This window comes from Hirundo rustica, chromosome 10 (genome assembly GCF_015227805.2).
Source record: "Hirundo rustica isolate bHirRus1 chromosome 10, bHirRus1.pri.v3, whole genome shotgun sequence".
Taxonomy (NCBI): Eukaryota; Metazoa; Chordata; class Aves; order Passeriformes; family Hirundinidae; genus Hirundo; species Hirundo rustica.
Genome location: NC_053459.1, coordinates 21,634,219 through 21,653,046, shown reverse-complemented (window position 1 = coordinate 21,653,046; position 18,828 = coordinate 21,634,219). Strand labels below are relative to the sequence as shown.

At 48.5% G+C, this 18,828-nt stretch overlaps 1 protein-coding gene across 6 annotated transcripts in view; it reads right to left on the bottom strand.

The window, feature by feature from the left end:
- Positions 1-3,213: 3,213 nt before the first annotated feature.
- Positions 3,214-18,828, bottom strand: part of TNIK (TRAF2 and NCK interacting kinase) — a 149,495-nt gene continuing 133,880 nt past the window's right edge. For 5 of the 6 annotated variants that reach the window (XM_040074032.2, XM_040074035.2, XM_040074033.2 and 2 more), the window contains 11 exons: positions 17,787-17,913; positions 15,436-15,600; positions 12,484-12,598; positions 11,943-12,113; positions 11,550-11,693; positions 9,867-10,001; positions 9,520-9,620; positions 8,152-8,301; positions 7,069-7,228; positions 6,313-6,452; positions 3,214-4,770 (listed from right to left, as the gene is read on the bottom strand). In XM_040074032.2, coding sequence (XP_039929966.1) covers positions 4,687-4,770; positions 6,313-6,452; positions 7,069-7,228; positions 8,152-8,301; positions 9,520-9,620; positions 9,867-10,001; positions 11,550-11,693; positions 11,943-12,113; positions 12,484-12,598; positions 15,436-15,600; positions 17,787-17,913 — 1,492 coding nt within the window. In that variant the 3' untranslated portion in view covers positions 3,214-4,686. The remainder of the gene's footprint in view (positions 4,771-6,312; positions 6,453-7,068; positions 7,229-8,151; positions 8,302-9,519; positions 9,621-9,866; positions 10,002-11,549; positions 11,694-11,942; positions 12,114-12,483; positions 12,599-15,435; positions 15,601-17,786; positions 17,914-18,828) is intronic. The other variant, XM_058421902.1, reaches the window with a different exon arrangement.

Below are 18,828 nucleotides of genomic sequence, written 5' to 3'. Positions count from 1 at the left end.
GGACGGCGTGTGGAGCAGCTGGAGCAGTGCTGGGAGGTGTGAACATCACTCACCTCCCCAGGAGCAGCCCTTCCACTTCCACGGAAACTTTGGCTGCCAAAGGCTGGAGCCCCACAGCCACAGGTATCCCTTGGCCAGGTCTGCTAGCAAAAGGCACAGAGTTACGCCGGGGTTTTGCCATCCTTCCCTGGCCCCTCCGAGCCTCCCTGCCAGCTGGTGCCAGCTGGGCTGTGACACGCTCCTCCACAGCTCAGCCCCAGGCATTTTAGGCACCTATTGAACTGCCAGTGGCACTACCAGACTGCAGAGCCTGTGGCTCTCTGAACAGGGGGCTGAGTGTGGATGTGGGATTAGCAGAGGCCAGCTTTAGGCTGGTCCTGAGGCTTATGGATGGGAAATGTTGCTGTGTAAATCTTCCTCTCACTGCGATCGCTTCCCAAAGGGGCTGATTGTTAGCTTGGCAGAGAGAAGCACAATGTTCCTACAGGACAGGGAAGCAAGCCTGGCTTCACCAGAGAATGAATGACCAGCCCATGAAATCATCTGACAGCCAGTTGTGATCACAGTCCAGGGCGTGCAGAGAATAGCACAGCACAGCCCAAAGCAACGCTGACCCATCCCACGGCTGGTGAGCCTGGCCAGGCAGCGTTTAGTTGATGGGCAAAAAGGGCCTGCATTATTGCTAATGCTTTATTTAATTAATAAAGTGCGAGAACTGTGCATAATGTTAGGCAGAATTGCCATGCTTATTGCCCACTCTATGTAGCGTGTAGTGAATTAGTGCTGTTGAAAATCTGACTGTGTGTGATAAAAACAATGGGCTAAAGTTTATGGTGGAGCTCTGCTTTTGAACAGCTGAACATGCTTGTCACCTCAGTGGAAGGAATTCAAAGATTCCAGAGGGGCTGTGAGACTATCCCCAGGTGCTGGGGCAATTTGCACATCCCTTTTACTGCCTCTGGGTCATTCAGAGACAGCTTTGATGTTAAAAAAAAAAAAAAAAAAAAGGTATGCCATAAAAACAAAATAAAACAAAATATTAAAAAGGTAGATCTGGTCTGCAAGACTCTGGCTCTCTAAGAGCAGGCTGATGTAGCACATCAGTGGCTGGCACAAAACCAAAATTACGTTCATTCATTTCTCCTCTCTAAGCACATCAGCTGGGGCAGGCAGCAGTGTTGGGACCACATGTGAGACAGCAGCTCAGGCTGATAAAACACATTTAGGAGAGAGAATTTAGTGCATTTACAGCACTGCTGTAAAAATACCAGAGGTAATGAGCCCCTTCCCACCCCCCTGCTCTGGGTGGTGCAGCAGCTCCCAGAACAGAAAAACTGGGAAGCAAACCCAGAAAAGCTCTCGAGCTGCAGGTCCTGACTGCAGCACAGGGCAGCACAGGCAGAGATGCTGCAGGGCTGCAGCAGCTGTGGCAGGCACCCTGTGCCAGGAAATGCATCCTTACAGCTGAGGAATCTCTGCTGGATGTCCTCAGAGCCGTGCCCAGGTGGGTGGCTTAGCCTGGACACAGGCAGGGGATGACGTGGAGCTCCAGCCCCACACCCTTGGGAACAGGCAGGTTCAGTCTCTGCTGGCCTACACGATGCTCATGCTGGGCCCAATTCCAGAGCATTGAATTGCTGCAAGAGCAGGAAAAGACCTTAAGTGGGCTGACATCAAGACAATGAACTGCAGCACAACTTCAAGCATTTCCAGCAACCAGGCCAGCTCTGGGTTTGGGGCCAGGGTCACCTTGAGCATCCCCCAAAATATGCAATGTCAACCCTCCCAACCCATCTCACAAGAAGATAGTAATTGATAATAATTCTGAAACAGGTTTGAAACGATTCATTTCCCACAGGTAGCTGCTACAGCCTTACCTCTGAGCATCCTTCACCTGGCAGTGGTACCCAGCATCTCCCCAGGGTGGTGGAGCTAACCACGGCCCTTGCAGCTCTCAGGGCTTTTCTTCCATTTACCATGGCTTATCCCTGAAGTTATACAATATTTCACAGCAACTCTGCAAATAATCGAATCTGCAACAGGCTCAGTGACCCCTGCATGGACAGACATTACTGCTTTTTCCTTCTGCAGCACTGCACAGCTGAATAAATTTCCTTTCCTGGGCAAAAAGTCCCAGAAATGAGGTTTTAAAATGAGCTGGAGGTTTTCTTTCTTTAAACACTAATAGTAAGTAGTTTCTGAGAGCATTAATCAATGATAAGCATATTTTACTTACAGCAAAAGATGAGCAAATCAAAGCTAGGAACATTTGGAGGGGAAATGTCTTTATAATAAGCATGGGTTGATTTTGTAGAAGAGTTTTCAGGTGGTGATGGTCCATCAAGACATCCCTTGGCCACTGCTCACTGCTGGGCAGCATCACCAGGGGCGTGCCCCAACTCCCTGCATTCATCCTGTTCCAAAACCACCTTCCCAAGAGTCTCTAGAGGAATAGCATTGTGACTGAGAGCCCTGAAAATCCCCTTTGCCACCATGTCCTCCAACACCCCAGATTTTATTTACCCGAACATAAAAGGCATGGCTTAATGGTGAAGTTTTGTGTTTTATTGTGGTTGGCACCAGAAAAGCATTTGCTCTGTGTTATCTCCATACACACATGCCATAGACAAGACTGTGGTAATATTGGTTTCTGTGATTTTTGTTTCAAATGCTTCTGAGATTTAAAAAAAACACATTCACAAACCACCTGAGTCGTTTAAACTCAACGACTGCCTGCGATTTCATCACTGTATGCAAAACCCCGTAATAACAAAAATCATCCAAAGCTGTGCATTTGTCACTTGAAGTAGAGCAAAAAACACCCCAAAACAGTTATCAGTTTGCAACACAATAAAAGCCTCTGGGCTTTATCTGATTTGTATTTTAACCACAATGAAAATACAAAGAGCTGGTGGCAATCAGTGTTTGTGATGGGATTTGAATACCAGTGCCGTGATCCTGTGGCCATCCCTACAATCTCCAGGCTGCACCAGCCCAACAGGAGGGTGCCTGGTGCTGGAAGAAGGCACCACAAAGCACATCCCACCTGTTTTTCCTTGAACTCCACATCCTGGGAGTCCCACTGCTGGCAATCCCTGTGGTACCAAACCCTGACACCCTGCCCACAGAATGCTTCCGTGAGGTGAGGCTGGCCCGGCCCATCCCATCCCCGACTCTTACCCTCGATAAAGATTCAAGTTTGACCAAGTCCTGTTGATTTAATCATTTTTTAATAAAGCCATCGTTACTGAGTACACCAAGATTGCCAGTTAAGCTCTCTATATGTCGCTGGAGGTAACAGCGCTGTGATCGACAGCGGAACAGAAAAAAAAAAAAAAAAATAAAACTGAACGAAACCAAAAAACGAACCCCAACCGAAACGAGGTAGGTTAAAAACCAGCAACACAGACCTTGTTATGCGACACCCCAACACCACAGGCGGCCATGCTTGCAGCTACTGAGAAAGAAAACCCCAGATACGCACCGAAAATGGAAATCAACTGAGCAGAGTTTATAAGGACACGATTCAACCCGAACTAAACACACACACACGGTTCGGCACAGATGTTGTCTTTCACTGTATGTTGGGTAATTCCTAGGGAGTGGAGGGGGCGGAAAACGAGTAGATTCAGACCCTTGGTCGAAGAAACCACACATATATATATTTTTTTTAAGCTCTTTACAAGCCCAATCCAGCAATGTGGGGGACAGGCAGCTTGTTTCGTGGTCCCCATCCCTGTGCCGGCTGCTCCCGCACGCGGTGCCCGGCTCCGGACTCAGGGGGAACGAGCACCCACAACCGGCTTCAGCGGCGGGGTCTGGTGCCCACAGCATCCCGGGAGCCTCTGCAGTCACAAATCCCCCTCAGGGGCGAGCACGGGGCTCCTCTGACCGCTCCTCCGTCCTCTCCTCCCCCGATCCCCTGTCCCGGTGCCCGTGGCCGAGCCCCGGGGCAGGCGGGCACCTCCGGAGCAACAAGAAATGGCACCTCTGTCCCTATCAAGACACACCATTATGTGAAGATCCATATAGAAATATGGATTGACAGACTTGACAAAAATGGTAGCTGATTTTTATTAGTCTAAGGCTAGTAGTTTAGCCATTTAAAATCCATTTCCCAAAAGAGGGGAAAAAAACCTATTATTTTTTCTCTTCTTTAAAAATCTGTTAAGCCGTTGCTGCCAAAAGCAACATGTAAATGTTGGTGAAGGCAAAAGATTTCTAAAATTACCCAGCTATATGGTTATGGCCTTCATCACAAAGATAAAAGGTACATTTATTGTGCTGTCTCTCACCAGATTTAATTGGTAACTTTACAACATACTATATATTTGATGCTAGCAGGCAGACAGAATTAAAAACAGACTTTTTGACACTGTTTCCTTCCCCGTTCTTACAAAGTAGGGGACAAAGAAAAAAAGGAAAACGAAAAAATAAAATAAAATAAAATAAAAGGAAAACTCATAACCCACTATAACACAGCGTAATCAGGAGACCTCGGGGGGTTCCAAGCGTGAAAGTCCATCCCTGGCTGCAGTCCCTGCCCCGGGGCTGGCGGCGCCGGGGGAGCGTGGGGAGGGGGTTCCTCGGCGCCCTCCACACCTGCCTCTACAGTGTTAGTCCACGTGTTTAATGTCCTTTAAATTAGAAATAATGCCATGGCGGTGAGTGCCAAGTGCTCCTCTGTTACCAGTTCATCATGGAGTTTCTGTTGAGGGTCATGAAAAACACTTGGCTGCTTCCTCCGGATCTCACCGATGCAAAAAATACCTGTTCGGAAGGAAAAACCACTTAGTAATACTCAGGAGATGGAGCTTGCCCATGCCAGACAGGGATTGCATTGAGCCACTCATTAGTAAATGCAGTAATTAAACCTCCTTCTCCCTGACTACCAAAAAGAGTTTGGAATGCCTTAAAAATACCAGGTTTATCACATTTTACTGCCACAGCATCATTTATTATGAAGTACTAACAAAATACTGCTGTCAGTGGTTTGTATCTTGCTAAACATTCACCTTTTGGGTCGATAACTGCCTCAGTCTGAAATGGCTTTTTTGGGGGGAAAGGTAGTCCTGGTATTTCAGCTATTTCTGAAAGTAAAGCCCAGAAAAACACCTTCCCTTCAACATGCTCAAAGTGCAGAAACATATCAGGATTCTGTATGAAGAACAGGAGTTTTGGTGCTTCTGGAAGGATCTACCAGCATTTGATTCCAAGGGGAGTCTTAAAAAATAAATAAATTATAATTTGCAACTATTGAAGGGAACGATCTGAAGCCTCTGTCCTTAATAAAACCAAAAATTACTCAATCTTACCAGTTTAACCAGTTCTCCAGAAAGAGAAACATCTGAGTTTAGTATTTCAAACCTATCAGTAATCAGTTGGTTCCAGTATTTTAGGAAGATCAAGGTGGGTTTTTTCCAGCTTTGTTAGAATTAGATTACACTTAAATTAAACTTAAATTCAGATTCTTGGGCAGTTTCTCATAACATACTCAACTGCAAAGTTAGCACACATTTTCCTGCAGAGCTTCAGCCTACCTCCATGCCCCAGGAAGGGGAGAACCCCCTCGGCTAATGAGCAGCTGTTCATTAAAGTGATCATGGCCTCAAAGTTCATTTACTGCACATTATTAAATCCCGCTCTGGGGACACAACAACCGGTTTCTTTCCTGGTTTTGTGATTGTGTCCATTGTGAAAGATCTCCCTGCTGCTTGGTCCTGACTTGTCTTAGTGAAACCTCGTGGGAAGAGGGAACACCACCAGCAGAAAGGCCTCAGCATTTAACCATCACTTCCACGCAAAAATGCCTTTTCCTCCAGCAATTCCTCCTTATTGCCTGGCCCCCTTGCCACATCTGTGGCAGAGGTCATCTGCATGACAGCCATGCAACTCTGGTGACCCTCCAGAGCAGTATTTCTCACTGCTGTCCACAGAAATGGATGAGGCTGTAAGAGGAAAATAACTTAAGATGCATCAAAATGTTTCTGCATCAGAGCTCAAATCAGGATCACTTACACACCCTTGCTAATACTCAACGTTTAGAGTTCACTTGGCAGCCTCAATTTAACGTTCAGATAAAAGAATTGGGAGAAAGTCAAGCCAAGTTATGCAGATCTCAGCTAGACGTAGAAGAGATCTTGCAGGCTGAGGTCTCCATCCACTGGAGAAAATTAACTGGGAATAGGCTTAGGGACACTGCTTATTAAACAGGACCTTCAGATTAATTATTAACCTCAAGACAAACCAGACATAAGCTCTAAAAGCACCTCGTAGCCCTCAGCACAGATACAAGCTTTGAAGTGGACTTACCTTGTCATTTCTTTCACATAGAAACTTTAACCTTTGAGCTCGCTTGTGCATAAATACTCCATCCAAATGTCCTGTCTCCACTGACCGGATTTCAATAGCTTTCTCTCCCCAGCCCATTATTTGATTGGAATGAATGTAGGCTGTCAAAAGGAAGCGTTTGGCAGGTGTTACAACTTGTGTGGAGTTAAATATGATGCAATGGGCAGGAAAGCTCTCATCAGCTGTTACTCAAAGCCTAAGCAGATCACTGGCTCCTGATGGCCAGGCGTGTGCCTGCAGGGACAGCAGCCTTTTCAGGGCACTTTTTGTCCAGACATTGCTGAGAAATTTAAACAGAAGCAGCACTGCTTCTTCTGGTTTCAGAAGCTGAGGAGCTAGGCAGTGTTTTGCCCCCATGGGTTGTGGAGCTGAGCACCAGCAGAGCCAGAAGAGCAACTCGAGGGCTCCCAGCTCCACCCCAGCCCCGCTCCACTCAACACAGTATCCCACCAGTGCAACAGCTTGCATTATCTCACGTTTATCTTATACTTGTCTCTTACTCAAAAAGTTCAAATCTTCAAGAAATTACTTGCTTTTACTATGGAGGACCAAACTGCAGAAATTTAGCAACTGCATCTCATAGCTGGCTGAGGGTAACCCCCTTTGATAAAAGAGGGAAATCCCCTTCATCCCAAATTACTCCATCTCAGCATTCTTAACTCCTCATCTTACTCGTGGCTTGTATTTTAAGCAGGTGAAGAGAAAGGGTTGACCTACCCACGGAAGTTGGCATTTCTCCCCACTGGAGCACCACGTCTTTAGTTATCCGTCCGTAGGTGTTCACATAGACACCTTCATCCTCATAGCACACCAGCATCTCCATCCCGTCCGTCTTGGGCAGGATGACAATGGCGTGAGGAGTAATATTGCCCTGAATCTGCAGGTAAAACAGACCCTGAGAGTCAGAATTACACTGAATGGAGAAAGGGGAGGAGGGAAGGGAGCAGAGCGCCGCGGTGAAAAAGCCCAAACCAGCTGGAGAACAAAGCCCTCCCTCCGTTCCCCACACAGGCACTGGCTTTCAGAGATAAGCCTGAAGGGGAATAAACTGTCATGTTTACCCTACCATCAAAGCTGTCTGACACAGCAAGGATAAACAGGTTCAGCAATTACAGACAGATCACAACATACACGCCCCCAAGACTGATGGCTGACACTTGGCTGGAACACAAACGAGTGACTGAGCCGATGAATCCATCACCAGTTCAAATCAAGGTAAAAAAACTCAGAGTTTTACAGGCAGCCCTAGGGAGGAAATATCCTCTTTTTTAGCGATCATCCTCTAGCTCCAAGGGCAGCTGCATTGACTTTCCACCCATGTCTGCCCTTCCACAGCTAGGACAACACAAAACCATCCCAAATTGCCCCAGCATTTCCCCCTCTGCTCTTGCTAATTCTCACAGAGAAGGCTGCTGCTCGGATCAGATTCAACAATTCCCACATTTGTTTAGTGACACAGCTTCTCCTAAACCAGCTTATTGTGGGCCAACAGTTTCAACGGAGTTTAAATGACCCAACAAGAAAATCCTACAGAGAGCTCCATTACTGCTCCATGCAGTGTACAGAGTCTCCTTTTTGTGGCACATGGCAACCTTAAACTTTACAGCTCCTGCACAAGGACAGAAAGAGCCTGGGCAGATGAGCATGAAGTATGTGACAGCTCTGAGTCCTCCTGAAGTGAGTGCAGGACTGGGGAATGTCACAGCCATCACTGGTCCCCAGTTCTGAGCCCCTGGGAGCCTGCCCAAACCTCTCTGGTGACCCGTGGTCCTCAGGCAGCAGCACTGCCCATGTACTCACGTGAGATGGTATATAGATATCATAGGAGTTCCCAGAATCTACATCAATCACGTGGAAACCAGTGTGGGATCCAAAGATAACCTTCAGCCTCTGACCCTCTTCTACAGTGAGATCCACGAGCAACGGCTTGTGCTGGAGATCTGCAAAAGACTTTTATAATCCCTTCCATGAGCATCACAGGAAACCAACAAATCCCCACTGCAGCAGCCTGATACGGTTTTGGAATCATATTTGTTTGACTGTGTTTCCTACAAAATGTGTGGTTATTTATACTCCTGCCTCTCTGTTCCCCTGTCAGATGCCTCAGAGGGTATTCAGCCATCCCAGCAGCTAAGTGCCCACCCTTGCCAAGCCCAGCTCTCTCTCACAGGAGCCCGAGGCCAACACAAGGATTTGGTCTCTAAAGGAAGGAGACAGCTCCATTTTACATGAGTGTGTGTTCAGTCTCTCTCAGCAGAGATCCGTGACCACCCACCTCCTCTCTTGGCAGGGATCACTGCTCTGCTTTGGGCAGCTGAAATGAGCCAGTTCAGCACAGACCAACTTTTCCCTGCTCCATCCAGACCCCAGCCATCAACCCCCAGATCAAGCACCATGGCCTAGGTGCTCAGCAGGAGAGTCAAACACCTGTGGGAGCATTTTGATGCTGCTGAGCTTTCCATGTCACTGAGCCCATCTCAGAAAAAGCTAATGTGACCCAATACTGCAGAAATTTGTGTTGGAAAGATGTTAAAATGAGATTACTCAGCATGAACATCTCCACAAGGCATTGCCCCTTGGGACTCTCCTCTGCTCAGAGCTTGGGATGAAAGGTGCTCTGAAGGACTAAGCACAAAACACCCACTGGCAGGCTGGAGAGGAGGAAGGTCACACTGAGGAAACCAAGGCAGGTGAAAAGGGAGGAAAAAAGAGAGAAAAAGAGTGGGTCACTCTCCCAAACTTTCTGTCTTGAGACAGAATCCACATTGCACAAGGGGAGAGGACCCTGCAAAATGAAAAGAGAAAATCACGCCGGCCTATTTTTGTACTGTATGTTAAAAATTAGTCAGAGGGAAAAAACCAAAACCACCAAACACAAAAACCCCACAAAAAACACCCATCAAAATACCCAACTCAATTTTACTCATATGCATTTGATCAGCTGTCTGCAAAATCCTCAAGTAAAGCCTGCTAGCATAAACTAATAATAGCACTTCATTGTTGGCTGTAAGCAGAACATATCCAATCTCTTCAGCCAGCAAGGATCCCGTCTCCCATGCCTGCCAGACATCCTGAGCAGCTCAGCTACATAAGCAAGGTGCTTTTCTGCTCTGCAGAGTACAGACATCTCATGTATTTACAATTACAGGGTGTCAAAGACAAACATACCTTAAATGCCATAAACTTGTGATATGGTTTAGGAGCCCAAGCGTAGATCTCTACAGCGTTCTTTAAGGCAATCACCAAGAACTTGATTCTTTCATATTTCACTAAAATAAAAACAAACCCGATTTTAAAAACATTCACTCTCTTTCCGAAAAATCTCCAGGAACAGCTTCTCAGGCCATCCCTCTGTTGATTCTTCATTTACACAGAGTCCACCTAATGCATAAAGATGAATTCCAAATTTACTTGTGACTATGGTCTACCCAAACTTTTAATATCAAATTGTCAGGTCAGACCTAAGACTAGAGAAAAAAACCACACATCTCTTCTAACAATTTATTTCCACTCACCGACTTTGTAGTGGATGCATCCCTCCAGGTCCCCAACTGTGATCCAACCCTGCTTCTTCTCCACCTCAGGGTCATTGTGTAAAATCCTGTTTCTCAGCCAGGACAGGTAGTACACACGCAGCTTGTTCTTCTTTCCTGTTGGCAAAGGAAATGTCCCTGTCAGAGCAGAGCACGTGTGCATGGACCACCTTGAGGTTTCGGTGAGTATTTTCAATCGCGAGATGGTTAAAATTTAAATCCATTTCATGATAAAAATAATACATATACTAACTGAAAATAGCAATTTAGTTGTTGTGTTGGTTTTTCTTTGGGAAGAAATATATGGAAAGTGAAGGCCAGACTTCTGTCTCATAGCTGCAGGCAGACACTGGAAAATCCAGGCTTTTGCTTCCCACAGGCTGAAAATATTCCTTTTCCTAAGGAAAAATCAGCGTTCACAGAGGGACAGTAGGGCTCAGTGGGGCTCAATGGGGCAGTGAACCCAACCCTCCTACAGCTCAAAGCTTATCCAACCACTCAGCTACCTGGTTTCTTTCCTTCCCTCTCCTCCATACAAGATTAATTCCACCCTGGAGATGAGACAGGAGCTCCTTGGCCTGCGACAGGCACTGCTGTTTGCCAGCAAGCCTGGTGCTGGGCTCCGCAATGCTGAGGGGCTGCCAAATTTCTGCACAGCTGCCTGCTCTTGGATGGCTGTGACATGGCTGCAAAATCCCTGTGGCTGCAGAGCCCCCATCACAGGGACAGGACACAGCTCACACCGAGCCTGGTGAGACAGGACCCAAATGACAGACCCTGTCTGCTCAAAGGTTTCCACAAGTTCCCAGGACTCATTCTCAGCATCATCTTGGGCTTTGGTGCTATTCCCATTCCAGCTGTACTAAACCCCTTGTCCCTACAGCCATGCCCCAAAACCACAGGGGAGCTGCAGACCAGGTAAATGATGGATCAGTGAGTTTGGAGCTCTGGCTGAATGGGGGGAGCAGGAATTTCCAGGTGATTGCAGAGCGAGGCCAGGGGGCCTTAACAACGTGAAAGGAAACAGAAGGATGATATCAAACAATTTCCTAACAAGCACTTCCCTTGCTGCCCTCTGTGAGCTTTGGTGGGCAGGTATCAGCAGGAGAAGGCTCTGCCCTGCCTCTGTCACCCCTGTGCTCTGCAGGAGGATGCTGGATGCTCTCCTCAGAGACTGGATTACACAGGTTTTGCTTTTTTTGCTAGAAATCACCCACGAGTCTGATATGAGCACTCTGGAGCTCCCAGCTAAATATGGGGACGGTGAAATGCCTGTGGCCCTCACAATGCTTGGGACAGCCCAAGCGCATCTGAGGTCTGAACTGGAAATCTGAAGCCATGGATCATGGCTCCACCAGCCAGAGCTAAACAGACACAAAAGCAGAGCTCTCTGCCCCCTCAAGCTGGGATTATCTCCCTTGCTGGGCCACCTGCCTGTATCCTGCACCTCCCCTTCCCTGCTAAAGGAGACTGCAGATGAAGCGCAGTCAGCAGGTGAAGGGAGCAAACTCCCCTTAAAGCAGATTTAACTGATTTCATTCCAGAATAAACCACCTCCATCTCCCCTGGGAGCTTCCCTCTGGCACCAGTGAGCAGGTTTTGTCTGAGCTGGGAGCACTCAGGGCCGAGCGGGTGAAGGACGGGGCGAAAGGCCGAGAGCAGCACCTGATATTGTCACGAGGACGTTGAGGCCCTCGAGCACGTCCATCTGCTGGAAGCGCCGCCTGTTGATCAGGTTGTAGACCTTGCCCTGCCCACTTCGATCCAGCAGCATCAGGCCGTTCTCCGTGCCCACCAGCAGATTCACACCTGGACAGGACGGCACAGGACAGGCCCATGGGTGCCAGGAACCACGGCAGCTCCCAAGGACAACACCCCCAGCTCGTCTCTGCCGCCACCAGCAGCGTGACCGACCCAGCTACGGCCGGCACCTTCCCAGGGACAGGAACGGGGGGACATCACCCCTGGGGGACGGAGAAGGGGCCAAGCAGAGGCAGGGGCTCGGTGCTGAGGTGACACATCCCCAGCCCAGCCCCCGGCAGCCACAGCGGGGCTTACCCCAGAGAGCGGCACACAGGATCTCCGAGTTGAAGCGCTTCTTGTACTTGCGGATCTCGGGGGTGTCGCTGTGGGGGCGGATGTTGGTGGGGTTCACGTTCACCACCGAGATCTTGCGCGCCTCGTTCAGCTTGGCCTGCTCCTGCCTGAGCAGCTCGCTGGTGAACAGGGCTGGCGAGGGAGCACAGGAGGACGGGGAGGGTTAAACGTTAGGATGGGTGAAATGTTCTGTCACCTCTTTTTTTTGGGACAGGATGACAGCATTTGGTTTATTTCTCGATGGGGGAGTCATCGCTGTGTTACAAGACATTAGTTTGCCCAAGCAGACAGGAGGGTGGATTGCTGCTGCTCCCTGTTTCCTCCCAGATCTTTCTGGTGGCATTTTGCTGGTGGGGGAGAAGAAGTTGGATGGCAGCTGGAGAGGGCAAGGGTACAAACACCAGTGAGCGAAATGTCAGAGGGGTTCACTGGGGTTATTCAGGCTCCCTGACCTGCTTTCCACAAGGCCCTCCCATGTCAAACTGGCCACACTGGCTCTTACCATTAGCAGATGACTCTTCATCCTCATCTTCATCTTCATCGGTAGGTGAGGTCTGATACACTCTGGTGTCCACAAAGGGGGTGAAAGAGGCTTTGGTGCTACTTCCCATCCCATACTGGAAAATGAACATCAAAGAGAGAGCTCAGTGCACAGAAATAACAGTAATTTTGTGCATCTGTGTACATCTCAGACTTTCTAATTAGCAAACAGCGCTCGCCTCTGCGGTGCCCTTTTTGAGCCCTCTATGAACATCTGCTCCTCCTCCCCATAACTAACTAGAAACAAACATTAAATTGGATTTCTGAGTGTTTGCGAGCAACAGAAAATGGGAGGAGCAGGGCCTGGCTCTGCTCTCTCCTCACAGGCAGAAGCACAGCCATGGGGACAGTCAGCAGAGAAGCTGCAGGGCCAGAGGCAGAAGCCAACACAGGTAAAATCCGACTGAGAATCACAGAATCATTTAGACTGGAGCAGACCTTTAAGATCATCAGTCCACCTGTTTACTTGTCTGCATGTCACACACATGCCTTAAACCTTCTCTGGGATGTCAGGCAGGCCAGGGTTAGCTTTTCCCACTTTCCCATTGCAGCAGAGGTTGGCAGGATGGTGCTGGGAGTCCCTGTGAAGCCCTGGCCTGGGGCAGCTGGCACAGTTTTAAATCATCCCCAGCATTTCAAGTGGGACTGCAGAATGGGGCATTTCCAAGTTAACAAAACTTAACCCGAGGGTATCGCAGGAAACGTCAGAGCCAATACTTTGCTGAGGGAATCCGGGGATGAACAAACTGCAGTGTCACAATGCTTTCTTTTTAAAACCATTGCTTTAAGGCAGAAAATGAGGTTAAGACCTCTTTCCAAGCAAAAGGAAATCCTCGCCTTTGGAGTCAAAGTGACGTGGATCCCCCCCTTCTTTGGGCAGCTTATCCTTCCTTCTGCATTTACCCAGGACACGCTTTATGGATGAACTCAGAGCTGCAACAGCAGCAAACCCCAGCTCACTCTGCAGCACCACTACAGCTCACGCTTTTCTTCTCTGGGACATTGTCTTTCTTCCGAAATAAATCTTCCTCAGCTTTCACCCAGTCACCAAGCCCGGGCTGCCACAGTCCCTGTGTGACAGCTGCCATGGGGACAAGTCCCCCATGCCCAGGGAGATGTGCCAGGGGAACACCACCGCCCTGGCACATCCCCACTGAAACCAGCCTGTGCCTGTGCCTGTCCTCCAGTGGGCCATAAAAGGACTCAGGGGCACAAAAAACCAAGTGTAGGAGCAGCTTCGTGCCTCGTGACTTTTCCAAGCACCTTGGGACTGGCATCCGCGAGCATCCATGCCAAAATCGGGCTGCACATCCTGCTTCCTCCCAACCCCGTTCCCTGACAGCCTGGCTGTTTCCATGGAAACAGAATGGATTTCTAAACAGGACACGGTAACTCAGGCCCATGGAAGGAGTTAACAGCCTGCGGGCACAGACACCTCTGCTTTGTGCTGGTCTCCTATCCAAGAAATACACAGATTTTTTTCCCTGTGCTGGATGTCTTTTCCATAAAACAATAGCAATTTAAGGAAGAGAAGATTTCAGTATTTGCAGGGATTTCCAGCTGAGAGCCAGGTGCTTTCCAGCAAATGAATTAAGAAGAAACCCCTCATCCCAATGCACCGAGCATTCCTCCTTGCTCACATTCAGCTATTCTCCTCAGAAGCTGACATTTTAATAGCTTCCAAGTCTGATATTTAAATATTAAGACTTCATCTTCCCCCAGGTCCTGTTCAACAGCCTATAAACCTGTGTGGTGGCTTACAAAGAGCATCAAGCTGCAGGCTGAGGTCGTGCTGACATGAGTCACCTGGAAGCCCGTGAACAAAATCCCCAAGTTTCCATTCACACCCACTCCCTGCTCAGTCAACTCTAAAAATACAATCTTAGAAATGGAGAAGATCTTTTTGGTTGATATTCTATAAATGAATACATTTAAACCCAATCCCAGGCTGCATTTCAGCAGCCCCAGGATGACTGTGGAAGGTGTTATTTTCAGGATCGACTCTCTCATTGCTGCTTTTAATGCCAGCGAGGAAACAGATAAAAACTTGAGGTCAAGTCAGGCACCATCTGCTCTTGCGTTTTATCAATGCCCAATTCCAAGAATTTTTTATTTTTGTAGTGCTAGTAAAAGTACACCATACACTGAGAACATAATTTCTGTGAAAGAACACAGGAAGGCAGAACTTTTGATGTACAACCCACCAAATGAAACAAAAACATTAAATACAATAGCCTAATTAGCACCAAATGGGTTGACTCCTCATGGGAAAAATGAACAGTGTTTGGTTCCCACAGCTCAGCATGGTGAGCTGGACACATCAATTCCCTTGGTTTATTCGTCACATCTTGTACTAAGACTTTTTACATTTTATACAGTTTTAATGTTCAACTGTGTGCCTATAAAACACCTAACAGAGAGAAACATTTTGCCATGACAAGAAACACACGACTTTGAAAGTGTGCAGGTTTCTTCTGCTCTGTAGAAGTATCTGGACTTTTGCTGGCTTTGGTTTTTGGTAACCTTTTTGGTCAGGATAATTACCAGCAGCTGGGACCAGTTGAAGCTAACGCCAGCACTGCCTCTCATCCCTTCACTGCCACTCATCCCCTCCTTTCATATCCAAGTGTCAAAAAACACCAAATGGGGCTTTCTCATCAGCTGGCAGCACTCGTGTCACACCACCAGAACTCCAGACAGACCTAATAAATCCTTCTCCCATCAGCCACAGACCCCCGTAGCAGTAATCCATCCAATCCCCTCATACTTCCACTACACGAGGACCAGAAACGGAGAGAGGGAGGAGCCAAGAGAGCCAGGGAGGAAAGCAGGAGAGCCCCGTGGAGGGGCCAGAGATGTTAATACTTGGTTTAAAAGCGATGCAAAGGAGGAAGAGGAGCCCCCCACCACCTACTTCAGGCACCGAGTCCATGTCCTGCGCATGCGTGGAGACTCGCCCCAGGGCCTCGGTCGGCGTGCCCGCCGGCGAGTGGCTTTGCTGCACCAGGTCAGGCAGATTGATGTGACCTGCAAAGCCATTGCTGGCTGCGTGGCCAGAACGCTTTTTGTCACCAGAGGTCTGCAGAGACACAAGGCATGAGGAAGAAAGAGAAGGGGAAGGGGGAGGGAAGAGAAAAAGAAGAGAGAGAGAGAGAAAAAAAAAAGAAAACCAAACAAAACTGAGTCGTCGGCAGCGCCCCGGTTCCCAGAGCAAGCGCAGGAGAAGGGCCCTCTCTGTTCCATCCCCATGCAACCTGGCAAGCAGCAAACCAACCCCCCTGCTCCAGGAGAATTAAAGACAGGATTAATGACAAAGTCAATACAGAGTAATTAGCGAAACAGCGAGAGAAGCCTGGTCACTGTTGTTTGGAGACGAGGAATGCAGGGCAGATTCTGCTCTTGCCCCCATGGGTGCAAACCCCATGGCCAGCTCTCCTCTCACACAGCCACTGGTGACAGCAGAATCTGAGCCCTCAGTCAGCGGTAGCCTGGGCAGCTTTGCACAGCTATGGCCAAGAGCAGCCCGACTGCAAGTGCCAGCACAGCCCTGTCCCATGTTTCTGTGACCCAAACCAGCAGTGAACAGCAGCAGCCGAGGAGGGGCAGAACCACCGGCAGCTCGCCCTGCACACGAGGTTCCTTGGGCTTCCACAGGGCTCCCCTTCCTTTCCAGCCCCTCCCTGTGCAAGGTACTGGGAAGTTTCTCCCCTCCTCATTTATTCTGCCTTTTTGAGGAATCTCACCTACCTGGAGCACATCAATGAGATTGTTACAGAGATTTACCCATTTACTGTGATTTGTGGAAACTTTAACTGGGCTCACCAAGCCCCTGACTAGTACTGATGACATTTATCTTTTGATGGCTCATTACCATCACTTTTGACCACACCTTGCCATCCCATCCCATCAAAGAGGTCCCAAAGCCCTCTGACCTCAGTGAGATCATCCTCTGATGGCTGTGGTGGTGGGGGAAAAAACAGTAAGCACCCAGCACAAGGCTAAGTTTGGATTTCTTATCATACTTTCTCCTCCCAGTAGGGTTTTCCAGCTGCCTGTCTTGCCCATGGCTTTTAAACCCTCCTGCAGCCCAATTCTTATACAGCCCTGCTGGCACAGCACGGGTTTTACTGTTGTGATGCTGAACACAAGCTCATTTCAGGAGCAGCTGCCTGTTACACAGGGCCTTGTTCTCCCACTCACCCACATCACCCTCCCTGATTTAGGGACCTGCAGAGCTCTGGACATCCCTGCTCTGAACAGCTCCACTCCAGTGAGGGATGAGGTGGACTGGGGATTTTACTACCCCCTCCAAAACTGATGGAGAAAGGCAGCAAACATGCTGGGACTTCTTTTTGATAACTCATTCCTCTCTTTCAAAGTTGCATCTTTTCCCTTCCTACATGAATATATTAGATAAATGGATTTAAGAACTTAAATGCAGCTCAAGTCTTGTTCACATGTGTTCTAAACATCCCTCCTTTACAATTGCAGGCTCCAAACTCCCCTCCCCTCGTTCTCCTCTCCCATCCACCTCCCTGATGTGCTGGTGGGAGAGTGACTCCCCTGTTCCCTAACCACCAGGGCCTCCTGCCCGCTCATCAGGAGTCCAGCTTCCCATCTGCACTTCCACCAGCATCACCAGAACGTTCCAGCAACTGGGAAGCTGAGAAACACCGAGGGAGATCTTCCACAGGCACTGCAGGTGCCTCCTCTGCCTCACTCCTGCAGAGCCACCCATCAGCACTGCTCCCAGCACAGCCTGACCTCTACAGCACTGGAGCTGGGGATGAGGGCTCACATCCAGCTGGATGCCCAGTGCCTCCCACAGCGGGCTCTGAGCAGGAGCAGCCTCCGCTAAAAGCCCCCAAATGCTCTGCAAACACTGCAGGGCTCTAACAGTCACAAGGTGGCAAAGGCCGGGAAGAAAAGGGGAAACTCTGGGCGAGTTCCGAGTGAATTAACTCAACGCTGTAAATTGAAGATAACTCCTGCTGCCTGCAGCAATGGCGGGGTTACAGCAGAGCCATCTGCAGGAGCCTCCTCCCCTCCTGCCCTGGCACTGCCATTCACTGCTGTTTGTAGTTCCGAGAAACATTTGCACTTGTCACGTTTGCTCCGAGTGTAAATTGCATTAACCAGAGCGTTAACGAGCACAATTTACTCCCTGGTTTTGTGTTCCGGACACACAGCACTGTTAGTTTTTTGTGCTTACATGGGCAAAACCTCCTGAAGATGCTCCATGGAAGTGTTTGTTTTACAACTTACCTCCCTCACCATCAAAGTCCCTTCCCTTGAAATATTGCTAAACGTATCTGCGTGGGAAGTCTCCAGCCCGTGGGTTGTCACCATTCCCAGGTTGTACGGCTCGTTGCTTCCAGGAATTCCTGTTGGTCTGGAGACAGAGTGGAAAAGCATTAATGATGAATGCTTCCTTTGTTAAACTGAATGAAAAATCCTCTAGTACAGAATTATTTCAGTAAAGGTAAGGTTCTGTATCTCACAGGAAGAAAGTTGGAAAAATATATCCATTTAGATTTATGGAAATGATAGATGCTGCCAGAAATACAGGGCCAGGGTCAGGTCGATAAATGACAGATACCAAATGGAGAGACCATTTCTTCCTTATACCAAGGTGTCCTGAAGGCAGCAGTGATGAACAGGTAACAAAGAGTGGGATTCTGCTCTACTTTATTTAATTTTTTTTTCTACCTAAAAAAGCTGCAGAAAACCAAACTTTACTCCCTTTAATTCCCATCTCAACCCCTGAAAAAGAAACACCGGAGCATCTGATGGCAAATAGCAAGGGAGGGAATGGGATCAGGAGAAGGTGTGGGCAGGAGGACAAGTTGTGTCCTGTAGCTTTCTGCTGTTTTCCAGGTGAAATTGTAGCCCTAACCCATGGTTCCACCTTGAAATTTCCATGTTCCCATGTGAAGAAGGGAGCTAGAATTTATTAAATTTTAGGACTGCCTGAGATTGGATGTCACAGGTGCTGAGCAGCCTTCATTACTTCACCATTACACTCTTGGCAGCTTGGCTGCTTAAATATAACTCAAACAAATCCACAAGCAAAGGACAAGCACCCCTGGATGATCAGACCTGTTACTTTGCATTTAAAAGCCCCACAGACCAATTGCTTCCACCAGTGTGAGGCAATACAATCTTTAACTCCTGTGCACACCAACAAACCCAGAGGCTTGTGAGGGAGCCTGGTCAGTGAAATGCCAAAACAAGCTGGATTAATCGTGAGCTTACTGGTCCAAGGTGAGATCTGAGCCCTGGGGACCCCGAGGTGGGACTGGCTCTT